We start from the raw sequence: 24,333 nt of genomic DNA on the forward strand, positions 1-24,333 counted from the left end.
AAGGTATTTAATGAGAGGCAATTAGAGTGTTAACCAAAATGCAAATCAGATGGGGAGAGAGTGCAGGAGGGTGGTGTAAGAGATGTGAGTTCTTGTTGGTAGTAGCGTTGGCAGCTTGGGATTTGCGTGTGTGTGTATTGGTTTGTGTGTGTGCTTATGTGAAAAGCTATGGCAACGGGTTCAAGGAGATTTCACTCAGTGCTCATTTTAGGACCCTTGTACACCAAACAGAGTGCGACAGTCCCTGTATTTATGAGCTCATCTGCACCCATGATTGCATCTTTGTCGACATCTGTGTACAAGTTGTAATGAGTGTCCTTCACATTTTTTCACATAAACGGGTTCCTGCACAACAGGCAAAAAACAACCAATTAGTTCTGCATGGAGGAAGACTGCATGACAATATTAAACAGATTTAATGGCTGCAGTTGGGGAGGATGTTAACCAGCCTGCACAGGTTAATCCTTCCTACATCACACGGTATCTGTGTGCAAGTAGATTAGACTGTGTTTTCTCTTGGATTCACTCTTCACAGTGCTGGCATGTTTTAGCCTTCAGATGTTTGCTTCAGAGGGAGCGTTCACAGTTAAAAATGTATGAACTTTTAGCAGAAGAGTTGAATGCTTCAGATGCCTCACAGCAACAGCAGAGAACAGCGTTTCCTCCATGTCCCTGTTCAATAATACCTGCTGAAAGTAGCAGGCTGGTGTACTGTCCTTCAACTGGTTATCCTGCATCCAAACCTCTCATTGAGGCATCTGCACTGCTCAAGTGTCCTTCAACAAAATTGACTTTGCTGCTACAGCTGCAAATCCCCTTGAAGAGCTAAAGGAAAAATGATTTCCAACATATCCCAGATTTACTGTTCTTCATTACTGCGCCGATGATCCCATGGAAACAGCACTAACGTCCTATGCCAGTTTTCCTCGAAAAGAAATCAAAGGATCAATGTTGACAGGCTTCTCATCATTTTGTATTTTTGAGCTGTATCAGAATTTATTTAGCTAGTCGGACAATCAACAAAACGACCTGTTTGCCACTTTGCAACCCTCCCCTCTCTTGTTTGTACCATTGACTGTATAAAATATGGACGTAGTATCCGTGATGTCACCCATCTGTTTCCCAGTCATGTGTATGTGGTTTCCGGTACTTCCGGAGCCAGCCTCAAGCGGATCCTCGATGAACTGCAGTTTTTAGCATTTCCGCATCGGACTTGGTTTGTACACGTTCAGTTAACTAAATGGTTAAGCCACCTTTGCTAGTTGGCACCAGAATTACAGTTAAAGAATGAGTTTGATATTAGTATGTTATATTATTCTTGGTCCAAAATAACGGTCAGTCATTGTGTCTAAGCTGTCACCCAGCCAGCTGCCACTAGCCAGGATTGCAGCACCTATCAATGGGGACTGCCTTAATGTTGTGATGCTCTACTATCCTTTATTAAAGCTTTATTTTAAAAGTCTGATGTATGACTCACCTAAAATCTTTGCTGTGGAAATGTTGAATCTAAGTTAAACATTTGATCTGTACCACATACCCCCCCACCTGTGGTTTCAGACATTAAGGATAACTATATTGTAATAGTCAATAATTTTAAGTCTTGGGTTTGCTTTTTCTTTTACTGATAATAAGTCATCGTTTTAATTTTCAGTCTATTTTATAATCAGTGAAAAACTCCACACAGCAGCTTTAAATTATCCATAACAAGGTGATTTGAGTTTGGAACCATGGATTAAAATATGCAGCAATAATTGCTGATTGCTGTTGAACTTTAATGGTTGCGTGTTCTTTCAAATGACTTACAGATTTTTCATTTTATCTTATTAGTCCGTCTGTTTCTGGAATTCTCTTTCACTGTAGTATTGTTTTCTTTGTCTTGCTTTGTAGGTGTTTCTTTTTCTTTTTGTCAGTCGATGTCAGCCCCTTTCATTTAGATTCACTGCGTGAAAAGACTATATTGCCAAAGCCCTTCAAAAACAGACAGTATATCGTGTTCTGTTTCTACCTATCTCTTCTTTGTGTTTGTCTCAAGGGTTTTCCCGTCTCTCGCTCCTCACATTCCCCACCCCAGCATACAAACTCCAGTGGTGGAGACATGCACACAGACATCAGAGGCTGTTGACTTGTGACTGTCATTCCAAGCAGCCATTTCTGATGTAAGTGGAGGGAAATCAAAGGTTATCACGTGCCAGTGAACGCATTAAGAACCATCTTATTTCCTGCTCTTTGTAGCACTTCACTATGCAGGGTGGGCTTCCTTTCAATTAGGCTTCATGAATACAGCATTCTCAATGCTAGAACCTTAAAATGTGACATGATTTGCCTTGCATTCTGCTGTTTGGCGATTACAACATGTACATCTTCTTTTATTTAAATAGCAATAGCAACAAATACAGTGTTAGTGATAATTCAAGGGATACCAAACCCCAACTATAAGCAGTTAGGTCATGTTTTAATTTGTACCATAGTTTGCTATTGACCACACTGCATACATTTTCGTATAGAATATCAGCATCAGCATTTTTAGAAAATGACGGCCAATAAGAGATCAATTTAAAACTGGGTTAGTTTGGCTCAAAATTCACCAAATAATATTATAATATTAATAATAATAAAAATAATCATAATAAGAATTTAAAAAAATATATATATAATAATTGAAATATTTGAAATAAGTCAAAGCATCAAAATTAAGAATACAAATAGTTAAAATAAATAGATTTAAAAAGGGTAAGGATACGAGTTGAAAATAAAACTAAGGCTAAAAATATCAATAAAACTGAGTAGATAATTAAAAATTAATTAATCAATTAATAAATACATAAAAATAGAATAAGATAACAGTTAAAACTACTAAAATAAAAATGACTAAAATATTTTTAGTATATTTAGATTTTTATCAGCATCTTTGAGACAACAACCAATTGCACAAAGATACTTTCTGGCTAATATTAATGTTAGCTAGGAGGTGGCTAAAAAATATCAGGTACTGTTATGACAAGACAGTAAAAGCATAAACTAACAGATTATGGTGTTTGCCAGAAAGAAGTGAATGCTAATGTTTGCTGTTGTCATACTGTAGCTGATGGGTAATCCAAAAAGTGGTTTCCCATTGAAATACAGCCTCATGCCCAAAACATATATTAAAGACCTGTAATATAGCAGTAATGCATACGGTAATGACATAATTTTAGCTATCTCTGATTGTACCATCAGAATAAATTGGCCATCGATATGCTGCTTTATTAAAATGACTTAAAGGGAAATGGCAAATGTCAAGAGGTTTGCTTCACTGAATAATTTTATCTACAATCTAACTCAACATCTTCTGTACCCGGGCAGCTTTCTTCAGTTTCTTTCCTAAAATGACTGATTCCCTCTGCCTGGTGGGCTCATACATCATGGCAGGGCCAACGTGACGGTGTTTAACTAATAGGGTATGTGTCATCAAGCAGCCATGTTTGGCACGGGTTATGACAAACTGCATCAACAAGACATTCATTACCCTCAACATCCTAGCAACCAAAACACAATTACCATGGATCCACGAGTGAGCATCCAGCCCCGCTGACACACTCTTCTTCCTCACACAACACGTCGCCAATGCATAAATTAGCCTTCTTTTGTCACATTGGGGGGTTGGTGGGTTGAAAATTAGCGTGGTTTGTTTTGATGAGACAGGGTGCACTGAAGGCGAATGACTGCGAAACTTCTTACTGACAAATCAATTGAAGTCACTTTCATTTCCACTCTGCATGCCACAGTACTTATGAATGTTGTTTGTGCGTCTGGGGAATCACTGAATTTGTTTGTGTGTACATCTTTTTACGCATGTTTGCTTGTGTGTGTGTGTGCATTCATGCAGATACTCGTCTTGACTGACTAATGTACTTGGCCTGCACAGCACCAGGACTCTATTGTTGCACCGTGTCCTCCCCACAGTCATTAGATCGCCATTAATCTCTCATCTGCCATTAAAACAACAGCGAGTGAGCCCGGCTGAACAATACAGTGAGCCCCTTCCTCCAGCCCCCTGACACATACTAGCAATGAGTTTGAATTAGGCTCTCGGGGGTCACCGATTAGACCCACATAATTCATCCAGACGGCTGAGTTCACAAAGAGGTTATGTGTTTCTCCTCTATATGGGAAAACTAAGTCTCATACATTCTCCAGCCAAGCATGTCCTCTCGACTTGTCCTCTATTGAACTCTAAGAGCAAAGTTGAGGGTATGCTGCATTTTTTAAATTGTCAAGATATACCATTACAAGCCTAAAACCAACAAGGATTTGGTCCAAGTAACATGTTTAGTATTCCTGATGCTATGCCTACCATAGCCTCCTTTAATAGTTTTTTTTTTTTTAAATAAGTCACTGAGCCACTAGGTCACACACTCTTTTATCACCAACAACATGGGCACTGTAGCACAAATTTGAGTCTGTCAAAGGAGTCAACCTCTACTTCTCAAAATTAGTAAGTGTGAAAAACTGCAGTTCCTCTAGTGTCCACTTGAGGCTTGCTCCAGGAGTCCCCATTAACTCCAATATTAAAATGCAAATTTTACGTCCACAATGAATATGTTTACAGCCTGGTACAAAAAACAGTTTTGGTCTGAATAGAATAAAGTTGGATTGAGGCAGCATTTCCATTATGGCGAACCCCATTCTTGGGCTCCAAAACCCTGCATTAGAAAACAATAGGTGATGCCACCAAGACTATATCCATTTTTTGTAAAGTCTGTGTTCAATTCTACAAACATCAGTCGGCTGCTTGAAACCGCCAGATACACAAATGTGTAGGTATCCATCCACTGCTAAAAAATAGTCCCAAAAATTTTCACTTTTTTCTCTTGTTTAAGGTGCGTTAGCTAAAAGAAAATACATTGCCATGCTATGTTATTAAATGATAAGATATTTATAAATGAGCCTATAAACTTTAAATTCATCTTTAAAGTTTTCTGTTTGAAGAAACCTATGGAGGTGCACTGGTGGCCTAGCGGTCTAAGCGCCCCTCATACAGATGGTCGGTTGGTCAACCATTTCCTGCATGTCTTCCCCCACTCTCTGCTCCCCACATTTCCTGTCTCTCTTCAGCTGTCCCATGAAATAAAGGCCAAAAGGCCAAAAATACAACTTTTAAAAAAAGAAGAAAAAACCTATGGGAACGGTTTTGAGTGCCAAAGAGGGAGAGGACGTACTGTGAGATGGTGTCTTGGTTCCCTATTGTTCTTTTTTATCTTTTAAGGTGACATTAGCTCTCTAAATTGTTTAGTTTCTTGAATTTCCCCATTGTGGGACGAGTAAAGGAATCTCTTATCTCTTATCTAAAAGCTCCCATTTGCTTGTTGCCCTTTTTTTATAGCTGTTGCAGGTCCAACTAAAAGAACTGCTGTAGGTAAACAGTGGTATAAAAGCATCATGAACGTGACACCACGTGCATAAACTAATGAGGACACAGACAGACATTGGAAATTGACTATAGCTGATTAAAGGTTGATTGAATACACAAGCAAAAAAGTAGAGATTGAAACACTTTGTATACTCGTGAAAATGTTACAAAAACAATCTTCTGTTTGAATAAATTGAGACTAAAAGTAGAGGGAAAGATATTAAACACCAGAGCAAGGAAACCTCTTAGTAATGTGTTAATCCACAGTTATTTCACCATAAATCATTGGCATAATGATCCTCGCTGTTAAATTCGGGAAAGGATGCATACTTATTTAATGCAGTTGTTCTATGAACCTTTGTAATACACATGAACACAGATTTGGTTCAAGGCAAAAAAACAAATTCAAATTCAAAATTCAGCAGTATAATTAGCAAAACATGCTAAAGCTTGGAAAGTGAAGACATTTTACTGAAGTCTGGGAAAATAAAAGATTCATGTGCTGCTTTTTGCATAAAATTAAGTTCCCCCAAGATGCCCAGAGTGTGAACTCAAGATTTTTTTCCCCTCCACCCACCAAATCTCTACCTTTTTTTTTCTAATTTTAAAGTGATGCATGTTTATGCTCACTGGAAGCACCTAACCCATTAGCATTATTCATAACATGAAGCTTCCTCGGTCGTCCTTTGGTGGAGAAGAAAAACGACTTCACACCCTGCTGACTGTGAGCGGGCGAGAGGAGCTCTTCCTGTGATGAAAAATACCTCCATCCCAAAAGCGTGGTTGGTTAGTTAAGTGAGAGATACACGATGGTGCAATTTACCCCTCATTCAACCTGCCTTAATCAAGACTTGGCCTGCATTCACAGGTTCAGGAAGCTGAGCGTGAACCTACAATATTACTGAGTGAATGGGTAATCACATCCGCTGCTAACCTATTATCAGTCAGATGATGATTTGTGAGAGCTTGTTTATGGGTAATTTTCAGGCTGTATCTCAGATTGACTCTTTGAATCAAACATTTGTTTCTCAAAATGGATCCCAAGCCTAATTTTGTGCAGATCCCTGCAGAACAAAACCCTGAAGCATTTTTAAATGATAATGACTGACAAACGGTGCATGCCTTTAGGAAGATATGACAGATTTTTAACCTTTTATAGACAAAGTCTGATGTTCTTTAAAGAAAACCAAATGAGAAGAACAAATTCTGCATAAAATATTCAAATGACCGATAAAGTCAATTTAAAAACAGTTTGGCTCAACTCACTGATAATGACAAGGTGCTTGTTATAATAATGTTTATTACCTGGCTGTTTTTAATACTTGATTCTGATTGGTCAAAACTCCAAGTCAATGGAGATTAAAATTCAACAACAAAAGCAACAAGATAGACAACCTGATCACTCATTTCAGATCAAATCAATCTGCAGAAAAGTGCACATTTCACCACTGGTAAACATTGTGGCAAAACGTTACAGGGTTCCTACTCTTTTCCAGAGATCATTTTCCAGGACATTTTCATTGATGATCAAGCTGGTATGACAGTCTAAATTTAGTTCCAAATTTAGTTCCTAAATAGTCTAATATGTTCCTCTCAGTGGAAGTCTACATTGAAAGACATGTAGTCTATGGCTATCAATGAAATCATCTCTTACATACTTAAAATTATGGCAAATTGATAATAGAATAATGCAACCACAGCTGTACAGCACTTCACTTTATTAATGCAACCAAGTAACAATGATGGGCAACATCTCAGCTTTCTCTTTTCTCAAAAAATATAAAATGAGCTAAGTAAAAAACGAAAGAGCTAGCAAAGGAATCAGGAAGCTGCCTTACTGAAATAATTAAATAATAATAATGATCAGCGGATCAGTGCATTAATGACATAAATAGAACTGAATGACAAAAATGGCCACAAATGTTTCTCAACTCAACTCAAACTCAAAATATACCTGCTTAATCATGATCTTCATCCTGCTAAGTGGTCGATATAAAACAAAGCAAATGTCACGTTTCTTTATTTGAGTTACTGTAAACCCTGAGAAAATCGCACCAGTGTAAAGACGCACTCTGTATTTGAAGATCTCTCAGATATTTAAAAAAATGTAAACTGTCTTCCTGCGTGGCGATGTCTATTATGATCAGCGATGTCTACAACATGGAGTTTCTGTGCAGCTGTGTCGCTCTTTTTGTTCCTTTTGTTTTCACTATCAGGAGTTTGCACTCCTACTAGCTAGAGCAGGGGTTCTCAAACTTTTTGGAGCCAGGGACCCCTTACAGGTGAGAAAATTGTCCGAGGCCCCCCTCATAATTGTAACACAGATGAAGCCCATTAGTGATGTGTCATGATCAAAAGCTGCGGCTCTGACAGCCAATGCTTTATAGGGAACCAGAATAGCCGGCTCGCATCGAGAGAGAGCCAGCTCCCAGTTGTTTCCTTTCGCTGCTTAGCTCTCACAGTGCTCAGCCCCAGCTCTGCTCACAGCAGAACTTTGTTTTGATTGGTCAGCATGGCGGCCATGCGGCCAATCACATGTGAGGATATAGGATACAGGTGATGGAGGGGAGGCTGTGTATCCTGGCTTCATCTGTTCCTTCAGAGAGAGTCTTCTTGAAGACCAGGCAAATACTCACTGAGATGAGAAATTGAATCAGCCCATCCAAGCTGAGGCATCTGATTTTTCTCAATGACAACCTGAGGACATTAATAAAGTTTGCTCCAGTTTGGTTCTGTTTGCTTGAGTTTGGTTCTGGTTCTGGGTCTGTTTGCTTGAGTTTGGTTCTGGTTCTGTTTTCATTAGTTTGGTTCAGTATTGGTACGGTTCTGGTTCTGTTCTGTTCTGGTTCGGTTCGGTTCAGTACTGGTACGGTTCTGGCTCGGTTCTGGTTCGGTTCTGGTACGGTTTGGTTCTGGTTCGGGTCTGGTTCGGTTCTGGTGGGGTTTGCTTGAGTTTGCTTGAGTTTGGTTCTGGTTCTGTTTGCTTGAGTTCGGTTCTGGTTCGGTTCTGGTACAGTCCTGTTCTGGTTCTGTTTCAATTCTGGTACGGTTTGGTTCTGGTTGGGTTTGCATGAGTTTGGTTCTGGTTCTGTTTGCTTAAGTTTAGTTCCGGTTCTAACCCTAACCCCAATCATAACCCTAACCTAACTTAACCCTAATCACAACCCTAACCCTAACCCTAATCATAACCATATCCCTAACCCTAATCATAACCCTAATGGTATGGTTCTGTTACGGTTCTGGTTCGGTTCTGGTTCTGTTTGCTTGAGTTTGGTTCTGCTTCTGTTTGCTTGAGTCCGGTTCTGGTTCGGTTTGGGTCCGGTTTTGGTTGGGTTCGGTTCTGGCACGGTTCGGTTCTGGTTCGGTTCCGGTACGGTTCGGTTCTGGTTCGGTTCTGCTTCAGTTCTGCTACGGTTCTGGTTCGGTTCTTGTTCGGGTCTGGTTCGGTTCTGGTAGGGTTTGCTTGAGTTTGGTTCTGGTTCTGTTTGCTTGAGTCCGGTTCTGGTTCGGTTTTGTTTCGGTTCTGGTAGGGTTCGGTTCTGGTCCGGTTCTGGTTCGGTTCGGTTCTTGTACGGTTCTGGTTCGGTTCTGGTTCAGGTCTGGTTCGGGTCTGGTTCAGTTCTGGTTCAATTTGCTTAAATTTAGTTCCGGTTCTAACCCTTACCCTAACCCTAACCCTAATCATAACCCTAACCCTAACCAAAACCCTAACCCAAACCCTAACCAAAACCCTAACCCTAATCCTAACCCTAACCCTAATCACAATCCTAACCCTAACCCTAATCATAACCCTAACCCTAATCACAACCCTAATCCTAACCCTAATCCTAACCCTAACCCTAATCCTAACCCTAACCCTTGCCCTTACCCTAATCCTAACCCTAACCCTAACCCTAATCCTAACCCTAACCCTAACCCTAACCCTAATCCTAACCCTAACCCTAACCCTAACCGTAACCCTAACCCTAATCCTAACCCTAACCCTAATCACAACCCTAATGGTACGGTTCTGTTACGATTCTGGTTCGGTACTGGTTCAGGTCTGGTTCGGTTCTGGTACGGTTTGCTTGAGTTTGGTTCTGGTTCTGTTTGCTCGAGTCCGGTTCTGGTTCGGTTCTGGTAGGGTTCGGTTCTGGTAGGGTTTAGTTCTGGCACGGTTCGGTTCTGGTTCGGTTTGGTTCTGGTTCGGTTCTGTTCCGGCACGGTTCGGTTCTGGTTTGGTTCTGCTTCAGTTCTGCTACGGTTCTGGTTCGGTTCTGGTTCGGTTCTGGTTCGGTTCTGGTTCGGTTCTGGTAGGGTTTGCTTGAGTTTGGTTCTGGTTCTGTTTGCTTGAGTCCGGTTCTGGTTCGGTTCTGGTAGGGTTCGGTTCTGGTTGGGTATGGTTCTTGTACGGTTCTGGTTCGGGTCTGGTTCAGTTCTAGTTGGGTTTGCTTGAGTTTGGTTCTGGTTCGATTCGCTTAAGTTTAGTTCCGGTTCTAACCCTAACCCTAACCCTAATACTAACCGTAACCCTAACCCTAATCCTAACCCTAATCCTAACTCCAACCCTAACCCCAATCCTAACCCTAACCCTAACCCCAACCCTAACTCTAACCCTAACCCTAACCCTAACCCCAATCCTAACCCTAATCCTAACCCTAACCCTAACCCTAATCCTAACCCGAACCCTAACCCTAATCCTAACCCTAATCCTAACCCTAACCCTAATCCTAACCCTAATCCTAACCCTAACCCCAACCCTAACTCTAACCCTAACCCAAATGCTAACCGTAACCGTAACCCTAATCCTAACCCTAACCCTAATCACAACCCTAACCCTAATCCTAACCCTAACCCTAACCCTAACCCTAACTGTAACCCTAACCCTAACCCTAACTGTAACCCTAACCCTAACCCTAACCCTAACCCTAATCACAACCCTAACCCTAATCCTTACCCTAATCCTAACCCTAACCCTAACCCTAACCCTAACCCTAATCACAACCCTAACCCTAACCCCAACCCTAACCCTAATCCTAACCCTAACCCTAATCACAACCCTAACCCTAATCCTAACCCTAACCCTAACCTTTATCCTAACCCTAACCCTAATCCTAACCCTAACCCTAATCACAACCCTAACCCTAACCCTAATCCTAACCCTAATCCTAACCCTAACCCTTATCCTAATCCTAATCCTAACCCTAACCCTAATCATAACCCTAATCCTAACCCTAACCCTAACCCTAATCCTAACCCTAACCCTTACCCTAATCCTAATCCTAACCCTAACTCTAATCATAACATGATTAGACTGTATAAAATATGGAGGTAGTATCCATGACGTCACCCATCTGTTTCTGAAGCGCTGTTTTACGGCCAATCGGCGGCGGCAGCCATATTGCTGCTGTCGAGGGATTGAGACATAAAGAGGCGGGCTTTGAGCCCTAGAGACATCAGCTATGGTGTTATCGCCTGTCAATCAAGTCAGCTGTGCCTCTCATTGGAAGACTCTTAATCTCAATATCTTTGAAATTGCCGCATTGGGAAAACATTCATCCCCCGTACAGTGTGTGCTGATCGAGACATGAGCTATCCAGACTACACTGGTGTTTTGTACCAGGCTGTAAACATGTTTATTTCTGCTGTAAAGATGCTCTTTTTTGAATTGGTGTGTATGTGACTTCCGGTACTTCCGGAGCCAGCCTCAAGCGGATCCTCGATGAACTGCAGTTTTTAACAGTTCTGCATTGGACTCATATTTTAGACCGGAGGATGCCGCTTGGCAGGAACACAATTTGAAACCTTTTTTCCTCAGGGAGCCCCCAATAAGCAGACTGTGTCTTATATTTCAGTGCAACTTATATTCTGTATTTTACGGTAATTTGATGGAGATGGCAGAATATTTTAAAATGGAATGCTGGGCTTTACAGGGCCAACATGTGAAGACAGAAATATGTCGCTATGAGGAAAAACTAAAACAATGGGTGTTCAAATACCTGAAAAAGCTTTCTAAGGCTGTTACTTCTGTTGGGTTTGCAGTGACAGCATCAGAGTGGTAATGCTTTTGCTCCAAAAAGCTCAGGGGCAAACTCATTGTGGAAAGTTGTTTCATTGAATTGAGAAACTTTGACTGGTTGTACAGTCAGTGGCGTTTTCTCTTTACAAAGACCACACTCTTTCACACTCTTTCACACCCTTTCCCAATCTCTGGATACAACCATTTACAAACTTTATTTAACTTCCACTTAAAGCTTGTTCTGGAACAGAGTCAAGACCGAACTGTCATGCTTAACTTTCCAGCTAACATGGGTAAGAAGCTCTAAGAGTTCAAATTCCAGGCTTCAATGACGATCAGCAAGTTGTTTGATTTAGATAAATGTAAAGCTTCTGTTGACTCAAAATAGTGTTAGCTTATTCTTTGAGCATTCTTTTTTCTTTTAACCTCCATATGAGGCTGTCTGCTTGAATTGAATTCTTTTGACATGCTCTTCAGTTTGGGAAAAGCGCCAAACCCACCAACAGACTGTTCGTGGAATACACCAGCAAGAGCAGAGGCAACCACCAGAAAAGCAATAATTCATACACTGATCTCCATGCTTCTCAAAACTGACTGATTTACCATTTTGCTTGTAGCTCTGATAAGACTAAGTGAGTTTGCTCTGCCTGACCTGCTGTGATCTGGATAATTCCTACATTTCCTAAGTTAAACAAGACTCACACAACTGCACCACGGATGAGGAAATCTAATAGATTTCTTCAAACTTGAACAACAACAAAGACCCAGCCGCTGTGCCTCCATCCTCAGGGCATTTCCCACGTCAACATGAGGCTTATGGTTACACCCTGCACTAAATGTAATCACCCCCCCACTATGCAGATGGTTTAGTGTTATTCTATCTCTAACTAGACTCGATGCCAGGCTCTGAGTGACTCCAAAAAACAAGTTGGTTAAGTTGGAATCGGACACCATCGTCGTGCGGAAACCCAATCTCTCTCTTCGACCACCTGGACCAGGATCCACCCAGAGGGTTTGAATCCACCTTGGCATTGGTGGTACAACAAGCCATTGGCTTTTAAAATCCAGTTAGCACCCTTTTCTGGCCTGACAGCATGTTGTAGAGCTGACTTCATGGTCTTAAAACATCATCTGTGACATTACAAGAAACAAGCTGTTGATATCCACTATTCAAGACAACTGTTACACCCTTAAAATGAGTGTTTGTGATGGCACAACTCTTGGCACAGAGAAAGACAGAGCAGAAAAAAACATTGATTCTTTTTATAGCTTGACTGACATTTGGTCTAAAATGAGAATTGCATTTTTGCTGCCAAAGAACTCTTCCAAAATGTCTGACTGAGAGACTTTTATGCTAATGTGAAGGTTTTTATGTGTAAAACTTGAGTTAAAGGATTTTTCCTCAGCATTTGCTGAATATCCGGGGGGATTTTTTTGTGTTTGTGTGTTTGTGTGCATTCTTGCAGCAGCGTGTAGCAGCAAATGCCTGCAACAGATCCATAACAGCTCCAGATGGTTTGATCTAACATCTGTCTAACCTGACGAAACAAAGCCTGCAGCGTGAGGCCATAAGGGGTATTATTGGGTTATTCTGGCACAAGGTTGCCTTCAAACTGCATTACAGTCACAGGCTGACAGCACACACACTGAGACCAGACGAAATTAGTGTCTCTATCCGACACATGAATGACAGAAAGTGTCTGTATTTTTCTTCACAGGGTTTCTCCAACACACTGAGAAAACCCTGTGGCACCTCAGAGGGCTGGGTCACGCGAAAGTGCTTTAATGAGTCAGATAGAGAGACAGTGACAAACAGGAGAGAAAGACAGACAGGGGCAGTGGAATGGAACAGAATGGAAAGAGTGTCTGGTGGCTGATATGTGATGGGAGGAGGAGGAGGGCGAGACTTTGTGTTTGGGAAAGAAGGCAGGTTAAATCAGGAAAATAGGGGGATTTAAAGGACTTATCGACTGCAAACGTATCGTCTTTTTCTCGCTCTGGCTCTCTCCTGTCACGCTTTACTACTGTACTATCTCCTCTTTTTTCCCTTTCACTACCTCTATCATCTTGGCCAGGCCACTTGGCCGATTGGCGAGTATGGTAATCAGCTACAGGCTGATAACAACTGATAAGTCCTCTTGTCGGGTGCTAAGAGCTTGAATGACATTTTTACGCAGTCGTAAAACAAGAAAACACGCCATAAAGCTGATGAATGGACAGACCTTGTGTGAATGTACACAGTATGTGCAAATAGGCATCTCTTAGCAAGGCCGAGTAGTTGTGTGTAAATGCTTCCTTTGCCTTGTCTGGAAAGGAGGCAGGAGGAGGGGGTGAGGAGTGTCACCCTGCCCACAGAAAGGGCTTTCATCCTGGGCTTATCAGAGCCAACGCAGGGGGAGATCGTTGGCCGGTGAAGCGAAACGGCGACTGTTGCAGTCCCCCCTCCTCCATACCGGGACCAGTCTTCCCCCTGACTTTGTGATCCCGTCACACACACATAGAAAATTGTGTGTGTGATTGCTCCCAGACATAAAGAAGAAGGACACCGCTAATGTATAGCTGACTCAAATAAACCACAAGATTCTATTTTATTTCATGGTTTCCACATTTTTAATGCAGAGAAAAGGTATGCAACAACAAGAGGACGCTGTATTAACCTGATGCTGAATAATCACCCATTTCCTGTTTCCACCTTTGGCGGGCAACCAGAAGACGTGCAACCCGTGGTGCCGTCAATGAGGCCATATGCACCTCTAAATCATGCTGTATTATCACCATGCTGTGCTGCAACGAGCAACTATAACCATGATGGAGGACGCCAGATGATCTGTGTACGGACGCAGAGAACATATCCATAATGCCAGATTAACACTTTTAGGGGGGTGAAACTGCTTATTGTTTTGTACCTTACAGCGATCATAAACTTCTCTTTTTACAGTGTTGCCTTTTTTTCCCACACAAGTATGTATGTGTATGTGTGTGTGTGTGTGTGTGTGTGTGTGTGTGTGTGTTTGAGTGTGAGCTAGAGAGACTTGTCAAGTGGAATTACGCTCACAGGTGAAAAGGTCAAACCACATGACCCATACAGACAGGAAGACAACTTGTAAAGCCAAAGAATGCATGAAAAATGGAAAGGTCAGTTCAGTCAATATTTTCTGAAAAAGCTCAAAATCCCATCAGAGAAGTAGAGATGGACAGAGAGGAGAGAAAACAAAGTGTTCAGGACCAGATTTGTACTGATGAATCAAGTGATACCAGCAATATTATTATGCTGTGGAAGACAAGTTCAGCTGGAGTTTCATTTTCACTCTCTACCTCTCCAATGGAAGATAAAATGCCTGATTTAACCGATAGCACTGCCGACATTTAATTTCCCTATCTGGACAAAGCCGTGGTCCAGGTCTGAGGCGGCCATATGGAGGTGACGGCTGTGTGGGTCTGACCACAGCTTCCTCTGCTCTGTGTGCCACTCTGTGGACACCATAGGTGGCGGCGGGGTGAAGGGGTGTCTGTCTCGCCCCCTCCATGCTGTCTAACAGGCTGGACATGTGGCACAGCATCTGTCTCTGGAGGACAGACCCACACTTAAGACTGAGGAAACATCCAAATGATCAAATATTTCTGTTTCAAGTTAGAGGCCATTATTATATAAACCCTGGTTGATCCAACAAACCTTTGTGTACTGCAGATAATTACAAGTGCGTGCTAATAATACATGTACAAGAGATCATTTGGCGGATAGAATACAAGCTGCACACACTCTCACACTGAAAGCTATGCTAGAGGTAGCATTGAGGGTTCAGTGACACTTTGAAGTGAAGTCTGGGAAACCTGGAAATCTGACCTACATCTTACCTACTCAATTTAGTCAATGCTTGCCAGCCCAGTGTCCCCTAGTGGTGTGAGTTTCTTCAACTAAATGATGAAATGATGTCATCCTTGCTAGTTGGCTTCAGAATAACCAGCCTTAATAGTTGTAGGCCTGAAATGCTAGTCATAAGTTGTTTCTAAGCTGTAGCATAGCTACCTGCCTCTAGTAGCATCCTACAGCTACTGCTTTAATGCTCAAATGCTCTTTGTTGTGGATGTAAACAAGTACAGACGACAAATAGCATCTTGTAGCGTGGCTTGGTTTGAGAGTAATTTGATCTATGAAATGAAGATGAAGTTGTTTGTAGGCTGTGTGGTTGAACTAGCATATAACCACTCGACAAGAGCAATGTGTAACCAGAATAGACATGTGGATGTTAACCTGCAAGAAAGACCAAAGGCTGGAGGTGCTAGCTCTGCTAGTGTTAGCCACACTCAGCATGCCAATTTGACATAATTTACCTACTGACTGTGATCCTGTGTTAAGTGTTCAATAAATTGTGCTTAATTTTGACTTTTTCCGAGTGTTTTTACCTTATGCCTGGTCAGTTAGTCGGAATTTAGCTTTACGTTTAAATGACTCAGAAATGAGTCGGGATGCATAGTGAAACAAAAAAAAGATTGGTGGGGTTGTTCATACTTTTTTAGTTGTCCTTTTACCAGTGCTTGGGTCTCTTGTTGTGCTGCTTTGAATACCCAAAGTTTCCTTGAAAAAATTTTTTTTTTTACTTATTCAAGTAGTAGGCTACTTCCACAATCTTCCCAAACTTGAACTCTACAATATCAACCACTGAGGGCAGCAATGGTGTCTTAAAAGTCATATATGTAGCATAAGAAAAAACTCTGTAATTGTTGAAAAAGTCTCAAGAAGATAATTTATCCAACTGCACATACGCATTCATAATCCCCCTTCACAAACCTCTCTTCTCCCTCTCTAAAGCAAGTATTTTTTCCTCTTCTAGTCTTTATCTTCTCTTTCTATTGTGTTTTTCTCTTTCTCGTTCTTGAGAATCCCTACCATAACAGTCTATTTTCTGGTTTTGTTTGTTTTGTTTGATTTGTTTGTTTTGTTTTGTTTGTTTTGTGATAGTCATTTATAGTCCAACCCTTTTTTTCTAATCTTTTTTTTTTTTCCTGTTTGTTTGTTTTCTTTTTTGTGTACTGTAGTCGATACTTGATAACTTTATTTGGTTATTGCTCTCAAGATCTAATGTTTGTTTTTCTTTTATGTTCTGTTCAATGTCAAGCACTTTTATATCTTTGCACTGTTGCATATAAAAGAAAAAAAAAGAAAAAAGAAAAAAAAAAAGAAGACAGTTAATGTGATCTGAGACAACAAGTTATGAGAAAAACATTCCCAAGCTCAACTTATGAACAAGCTGAATAAGAACTATACCTATCTAAACTGCTCTCTATGCTGACAACTCCATGATATTGTTTATTTTCAGTTCAGCTAATTAAGAACTGGACACCACTGTTGTACTCACTGAGGAAGGATTACATACAGACTAGTAAGTGACTGTTGCATTCTGTGGGAGTAGACTCTATTGTACTGCTGTATGTTACAATAATACTGAATTTGCTTCAACAAAAAGAACAAAACACATGAGTCCAGTGAGGCTCTGGAGGCCAGAGGCTGAGGAGACAATTTAACACAGCCAAAAGCAAAATACATGGAAAAGCAATTGCGACAGCCAGAATAGAGCCCTGGGGTGGGAGTGTGCAGACACACATGCAAACACACACAAATGAAATGTTGAATGTAAATAGTCTGACGAGAGTCATAAATCTCTCGCTGGCCGATGGGCAGCTGGGGTCGGTCAGTCCTGTCAGAATGGTGCAGCTGTGTGAACAGAGATAGTCACTGTGGTGGAGGGGAGACGCTGAGGCAGGCCTGCAGGCTGAAAACTGGAATTGGCCTCTGAAATGCTCCGTTACTTTCTCAAAATGAAAGGTGCTGAACAGGTCTGTTCCAGGCACCATATATCTATTTAAGGGGGGGGAATCATTACCATGTCGACCAAATAGCTGCAATCCATTTTACAGAAGTGTTATCGTGTCATCCAGGAAAGACGTTTAACATTTGTAAAATGTGAAATCACCATACAGAACACAACAGTATGTCTTTGTGGAAAGTTTTGTTCTAGTAGCTTGTAGACTAAACAACTACTGGCAGTGTGAGTGGCTGAACTTCTGTAGCTTAAATATATATCCAGATCAAGGGGAATTGAATAATTTTGGATACCAAGTCTAAATCTTAGACTTCTGCAGAGTTGATAATGGGTCACTTCTTGTTGCCATGCCCTAAAGCCTGGCAAGTAAATTGTCCATGTGTCCAGCAGAAATTAAGAAATGATTAAATCTGTATTGCTCACATGGCCTGTACCAGTAGTTCTTGGTACCCCAAAAACTGTGTAAAAATATGAACATAGCTTCACTGATGAGGACCCTGAACACCCCTTTTAAAGCCTGGAGATCCGGTTGGTTGACGCCATTTTCTTAGTTGTCGCCATTTGTTTCTTTTAAATAACTGGATAGATGTGAAAATTATTTCTGAATGCTGGTTGATAGGCCTCCTAAGTGGCAAGTCTTTGATACAAAGGTAGCCAGCCCTACCCTGCTTTGGTATGATTTTACACAAAGTAGGACCATTATTACAAAACTCAACCTCATGTTGTTTGCAAAAACTAGATACCAGCGGGTACCCATTTTTTTTTCTTACAAATGGACCTTATCTTGCTGCCAATGGAGTTGCCCCTTTCTGGTTTGCTGTTGGACAATTGGTCAAAATTGTGGGTCAAAGTTTACTACAGTTGTTGTGAAAAAATGGCAATAGTTTTACTCTGACCAAGTGACAGAATCAATCAAACATCAGTTCCATTGACAAGTGTTGATTTTAGACCAAAATGGCCTCAAGTCTTTCATTGATAATGCCACCAAGTGACTGAGGAAATGGTCCCCAATCTGGACGAGACAAGAGCCTACAAAGTCCCCCCTAATTTGATCAGCAAAGAACCAAATGCAAACTGTAAGTAATTTGCTGTCAGACTTTGATGTCAGATTGGTCTAATGTGAGATCAGCTTGGTCAGAACTCTCTGACTGACCCTCAAGAGGGAGAGAGACGCTCAAAAGGAAAATATAACCAGAGTATGAGGGACATATAAGAACAGTTTGCCTAAATCTCAAGTCCAGGAGCATTGTGCACCAGATAGATGCCTGCATTTGTATCAGCATCCTTTGCTTTTCCACTTTTTCAATGAGCAGGTGAAGTCCTATTGTGTGGCACTGTTGGAAGTAAAATAGAACAAAAACACTTTTAGAATCAGTAGTCTTGTCTGTGTGCCAAAGTAAAATGAGAGAGGGTGACAGACAGAGCAGGAGAGAGACTAATGAAGGTTATGTAGAGGAAAATTCATGAAAAAAAGGAAGCAGACGAGAAATGAGTCTGGAATGATAAAAGAGAAAAGAGACAGAGGGATTGTCGAGGAGTCTCTCTGGATTTACAGAATCCCCTCAGCCACCAGTTTTAGGACAAAGTCACGCTGACACACTTACTGCCTGGTGAGCTCTCTTTCTTTCTCTCTCTCCTTCTTACTCTGTCTTTCTCGTTTTCTTTCGCACCGGTAATGAGAACTGTAGGTGTTCACCGACTGTCAGATACACACCGCAGAGCATTTAACAGTGAACTGGTGGGCTCACACACACACACACACACACAGACACACACACACACACAAATGCATGCACATATAATTCTCTTGGCTGTCTGCCATCGTGGCAGGACACCTACAGTGTTATGAGGAAATGGGGGAAAAGCATAAGGTTCATTTTTCAAGCCAAATTGTACGCAAACACCATACTTTGTGCAAAAATCATAGATCTGCAAATGATGCCAAATGAAAAAAACACTTTCCTATTAATGTATGTAAAGTCTGGTGAACTGTAGGATTATCCTGTAGTTTACTAAAGTCTTTGTATAGCATTATTCTTTATTCAAAGCTTAAAGGAGTGTTAGGAAATAACAGAAATGACATTTTTTTCTCCATTGCCAAGAATTGTTCAAGAATAATACACTAGTGCAGGGGTTCCCAAAGTGTGGGTCGAGACCCCTTGGAGGGTCGCGAGACACAAAGGGGGGGTCGTGAGATGGCATCCAGAATGTTTTTTTTTTTTTTAAGTTTTCTCAAAATAGTATATTTTACCCATTAAAGTAAAACATATCGACAAAAATAGTAGCTAAACTTGAAATAAAACCTTGAAAATAGAAAACGCAATGAGTTTTCTGCCTTCCTTTTTGCCAGATGACTCCTAAGTTTAGGGTTAGTGAACAGCTAATTATCAAAAGCATCAGTAGCAGTAGGTTAATCCATAAAGGCACAGGAATCACAGCCACATTTGCATATACATAGGCTAATTTTCTGCAGTCCAGCTAAATTAAGCCACATTAAATCACTCTGAGGAAGTAGGGGTTGCAAGTTTTTGGCACCAATATTTTGGGGGTCGTGGGCTGAAAAGTTTGGGAACCCCTGCACTAGTGTATGGTAAATAGGTGACACTGCTGGTGCAAGTTAATGTTAGCTTAATTAGCATTTCAGACTTGATACACAGGAATCATTTTACAGGAGGTGTCTTCTCTTCTCTTCTTTTTGAGGTATAAACTTAAACAAAAGAGTGAGATGAAGATGTGCTCAATGGTAAACTTTGTTAACCTTGGATAGAGTCAGACAGTGCAAGTCATTGTACTTTTAGCTAAGTTGGCTAAAAGCAAGGTAGGCGGAAAGCCAGCACAGCTAACTAAACGGGAACTTGTCGTAGTCACAGTATCTTGTACACATTTTTTTTAAAACAAGATAGTGAGTTTTTCAGTGATTAAAAGTGGATTTGGCTTTCTTTTGGCAAAATTATGCCAGCTATGTCTTCTATTGTTTCCAGTCTTTTTTGCCAAGCTAGGCTAACTGACTGCTCAACCTGTGCTGCTTGCTCTAGCTACATAACACTGCACAGATATGAGTCATATCAACCTTTGTGCCTCACTTTCATTAAGTAAGTATATTTCTCATTCTTTAATGATCCCATTAAAAAATGTCCTTGTAAGTGTGTTAGCCATTTCCGTTTACAAGACCATTTCTATGAAACTGCTCAGTTGGTTAACAGACTGTATTCATGGCTTCACTCCGGCCAGTTTATTCAATTCCCCTCGACAATATAATGAGAGTCATGCCCTCCTAGGATTTCCTTTAACTGACATGGTTAATTTTCTTCCACTCCACCACAACACAGACATCCACCATCTCATTAAAGCACAGGGACATTCAGCATAATGAGCCGGAGCCCGCAGCACTGTGAGTAACGTTCATAAAAGCAGCGTCTAGCCGTGATGGAAGGTCAGGTAGAGTAAATGTGCTCCTTATAATTTACAGAGCCTAGAAAAGAGGCAGAAAGTACCACCACTGCCATCAAATCACAGACAACGAATGTTATGGAATACATAGAAAGTAAATTTCCTGTAAGCGCCAAATATTTCCTTCATCTTAATCCACTTTATAAGTTCTGTATGTTGTTAAACTACCATCCAAAGCCTTCAACAGAACTGCTCATTCTCATCACGCTGTATCAGGTGTCTGTAATAGTGTAAGATGATAAATGATGAATGAACCCTCGCTGCTGCCGGGCTTATATTCACCCCTACTGTACTCCACAACAGAGAAAACTCACTCAGCGCACGTGTTTCGCCACAATCAGCCTCACACATACGACCATATTGCCTCTTTTAAAAAACATGTTGCTATGTTTCACTTTTCTGTCTTCCACCGTTCTTGAATGTAAGGTTGCATTGACAAATTAAAAGTGTTAAAAATGCTACTGACACATTTCTGAAGCCAATCAAAGAGAACATAGTTTTCTTCCATTTCTTAAAGATTGGCATTACTCGGATATGTTTTTTCTTTAGAAAATTCACACTCAGTCACACTTCCTATCTAATCAACACATTCCAGCCAAGCCCAGAACAAGATGACAAGTTATATATTCACAGTATTTTACTGCTCAAAATTTAAGTATGATAATTTATGGAGGTAATATCAAGAGTCTGAAGCTTTAGATATTGAGATGATGATTTGAAAATGCTTATTTATGTATGTGTCTTTTGTTTCATTGCTGACATATTCATGCATATTGCAGAAATGTCATGAATATAAGGGCAAAAGTGCATGAACCGCCGTGTTTTCAACAGAGTGAAGCATCAAAATTGGATTTTAATGTGACAGCACCAGTGTGAAAACTGTCACATCAGGGCAAAGTAAGGAAAAAAAACAAAACAAGTCCAGTTCTGACGAACAACAGAGGAGCGAAAGCAGCAGAACACATTTACTGCTCCTTCTTTGAACTGTGTTGCTTCCAGACAGTCGCAGTCAGAGGAGATGTGATGAATTCCCCTGGAGCCAGCGCGGGAAAAAGAGCTGAACTTGTTCTCACATCTCCTGCTGCTGAAGAGAAATAACTAGCTCCACTCACTTTGATGGAGCAGGGAATACACACATGCACACATTCACACACACACACATACATATACACATGCTGGCTCTCTGCCTGGAAGTAAGACATTTTTTCATGCATTTTTCTTATGTCCATTTCCCACTTTACTGCTGGTTTTCATGCTCAACTTCTCTGCTCTCATTCTCAAAATGACCCTAACTTTGCCAATTCCTTTTTTTCCTACTCTTCTTCACATTTACATCTCTTTCATAGAAATCCTGATGTCAGTTCACCATCATTGTAATCACTTCCTCTGCTGTCATTAAGGTCATCACGTTGATATAGCCCCCCCCTCCTCTAAAAGTCTCACTTACCTGTGCAATCTCATACAGCAGTTTGTAGTGTTCCTCCCGTTTCTGCAAGGTGCACAAATTGCAGCCCATTCTAGTTGTCAGGGAAACAGTGCTGAGAGCCCGCTGGAGTGTGTGTGCAGTCTGTGGCGTGTGTGTGAGCTCCCCCCGGGGCGAAACACACTCGGGCTCCTCTTCCTTGCGCTCCCCCACACCTCTTTCTCATCCGTGTATCCTCAGAGATCCCCCTCTGTCGCTGCCAGCGCAGGAAGCACACACACACACATGCAGAGTGTGTATCAGTTCACTGCTACAGTAGAGGTTGTGGGAGCAGTTCCCTCAGTGTGTGAGTGTGTTGGTGGGGAGTGTATCAGTGCTAAGAAAAAGCACCTGACTTCTGTTTCCTCTTTTCGTGTCACCCCTTCTCTTGATTCTCACTTGCATGCCTACATACACTCAAGACTCTCTCCTCCTACACCTCCTCTTCTCATGTGAGCACACACTCGTTTGCACACACACTTTTGCCTCATGGAGACACACCTCCTCCTGTGGCAGGCTGTCTACACATGCCTGCTTCTACTCCGGCTCATGAATAGACAGCTTCCTGATTGGCTGTTAAAGGAAAGGGGGCTGGGAGAAGAGGGAGGGGACTGTGTCTTATCTTGGGTAGAGTCAGTATCTGAACATCAGTGCTGGACCTTGCAGGGGAAGTAAAGGACATGCTACTCATATGAGTATTTGTTTGTGTAGTAGTCTTATTGGCAGGGGCTTATCCAGACTTTTTTTCACTGGGATGGACCAACTGGGGCGCTGACATATGCAGGGGTGTTACTAAACATTGTGCATGAACTCCTTGTAGCATTGACTTCACATTTCTCTCTCTAGTCATAGTCAAGGTAACAGAGGTGTAACGTTTCTGTCAATTTGTTTCTTCAATGAAAAAAACAATGGAGCAATATGCTAAATCCTGAAGGAATCAAAAAGAGACTGGTAGCAAAAGTCACAATGAAAAGTGACAACAAAAGTCCATGCTCCCCTTCAACACACCTTTGGGTAGTTGTTGCATAAGCAAAATTAGCATAAAGGAGTTGACACATTAGGACATGATAACCAGGAAGTGGTCATCTTTGATATTTTTTGTACATATTAAACATGATAGTGAGAACTTGGCTTAATTTTTCACAGAACAATAAAACTAGAGCCAGCATTGTTTCTCCTGAACGTACCTCCTAATGGGTAAACTTCTGCTCCTAGCGAGGTGATGTATACTGTTTCAGTGGATTCAGGAGAAGCCTCCATCGGTCATACAGTGGTACAGAGAAACATTCAAGGCTTTTCCTATGGAACACCTCAGTGCTAAATTAAAGGGCAATGACAACCTATTTTATAATATTTGGCAACCCTTCATAGATTATCTTCCCACTGATCTGGTTGCTTACTGTAGAAAGGGTGCCCACACTGTATCTTCAAAAATACGTCATAGTCTTGTTTTTTCCTTTGACATGTAATTTAGATAGATAAGATTGTATCTGATATGATGTGTTATTATGACACACGTATGTTATTATTGTTTTTATATGTATATTTTCATTTTTACTCAGTAATTTGACTACGTCTGTGCTGTCTTGTTCTGTGTTTATGTGCAAAAATGAATCAAATATATATATATATACAAGGTTGATCTTGTTATCTCAGACAAGTCAGGCTAGCTGTTTAACTAGCTACTACTGGTTGTGGATTCATCTTTATCAAAACAACTAAAGTTCTATCAACATTTTCTTCCAATATCATGATAAAAGTAAAACTTGTTTCCCAAAATGCTAAACAGTTTCCTTATTTAAATAGTCCTGATTTTATTCTTTCTCAGCTGCTTTGCGTAGTTTGAAGCTTTACAGTAAATTCAGCTTACTGCTAGCCGTAGCTTATTTTTTTACAATGCATACATGGGATTGTAACAACTTTTTGGTCAAAATTGTTAAAAAGTTAAAATAGAACTTTTTCCCAAACTCCCACAATGTTCTGGCTTTTAACAGTCACACATTTACTTTTGTCCGAGTCACACTAGCTGTTGCTGCCTGTTGTTTGCTAAGTCAGCTAAGCTAACTACTCTCTAGTGCAGTGGTTTTCAAAGGGGGGGCCACCAGGGGGCGCCATGGGGGCCACAGAAAATTGGAGGGAAGGGAAAAAAATAGAATCTCATTATTTTTATTTTTATTGTTTTTACAACATGTTTATTAATAATTTCCTATGC

General features: G+C 40.9%; 1 protein-coding gene across 1 annotated transcript in view; it reads right to left on the reverse strand.

Moving 5' to 3' along the window:
* pdzrn4 (PDZ domain containing ring finger 4) overlaps positions 1–22,591 on the reverse strand; it is a 48,280-nt gene extending 25,689 nt beyond the window's left edge. Inside the window, exon 1 of the mRNA XM_034673774.1 lies at positions 22,107–22,591. Within this exon, the coding sequence (XP_034529665.1) occupies positions 22,107–22,175 (69 nt within the window). The 5' untranslated portion in view covers positions 22,176–22,591. The remainder of the gene's footprint in view (positions 1–22,106) is intronic.
* Positions 22,592–24,333: the final 1,742 nt, after the last annotated feature.

This window comes from Notolabrus celidotus, chromosome 21 (assembly GCF_009762535.1).
Source record: "Notolabrus celidotus isolate fNotCel1 chromosome 21, fNotCel1.pri, whole genome shotgun sequence".
Taxonomy (NCBI): Eukaryota; Metazoa; Chordata; class Actinopteri; order Labriformes; family Labridae; genus Notolabrus; species Notolabrus celidotus.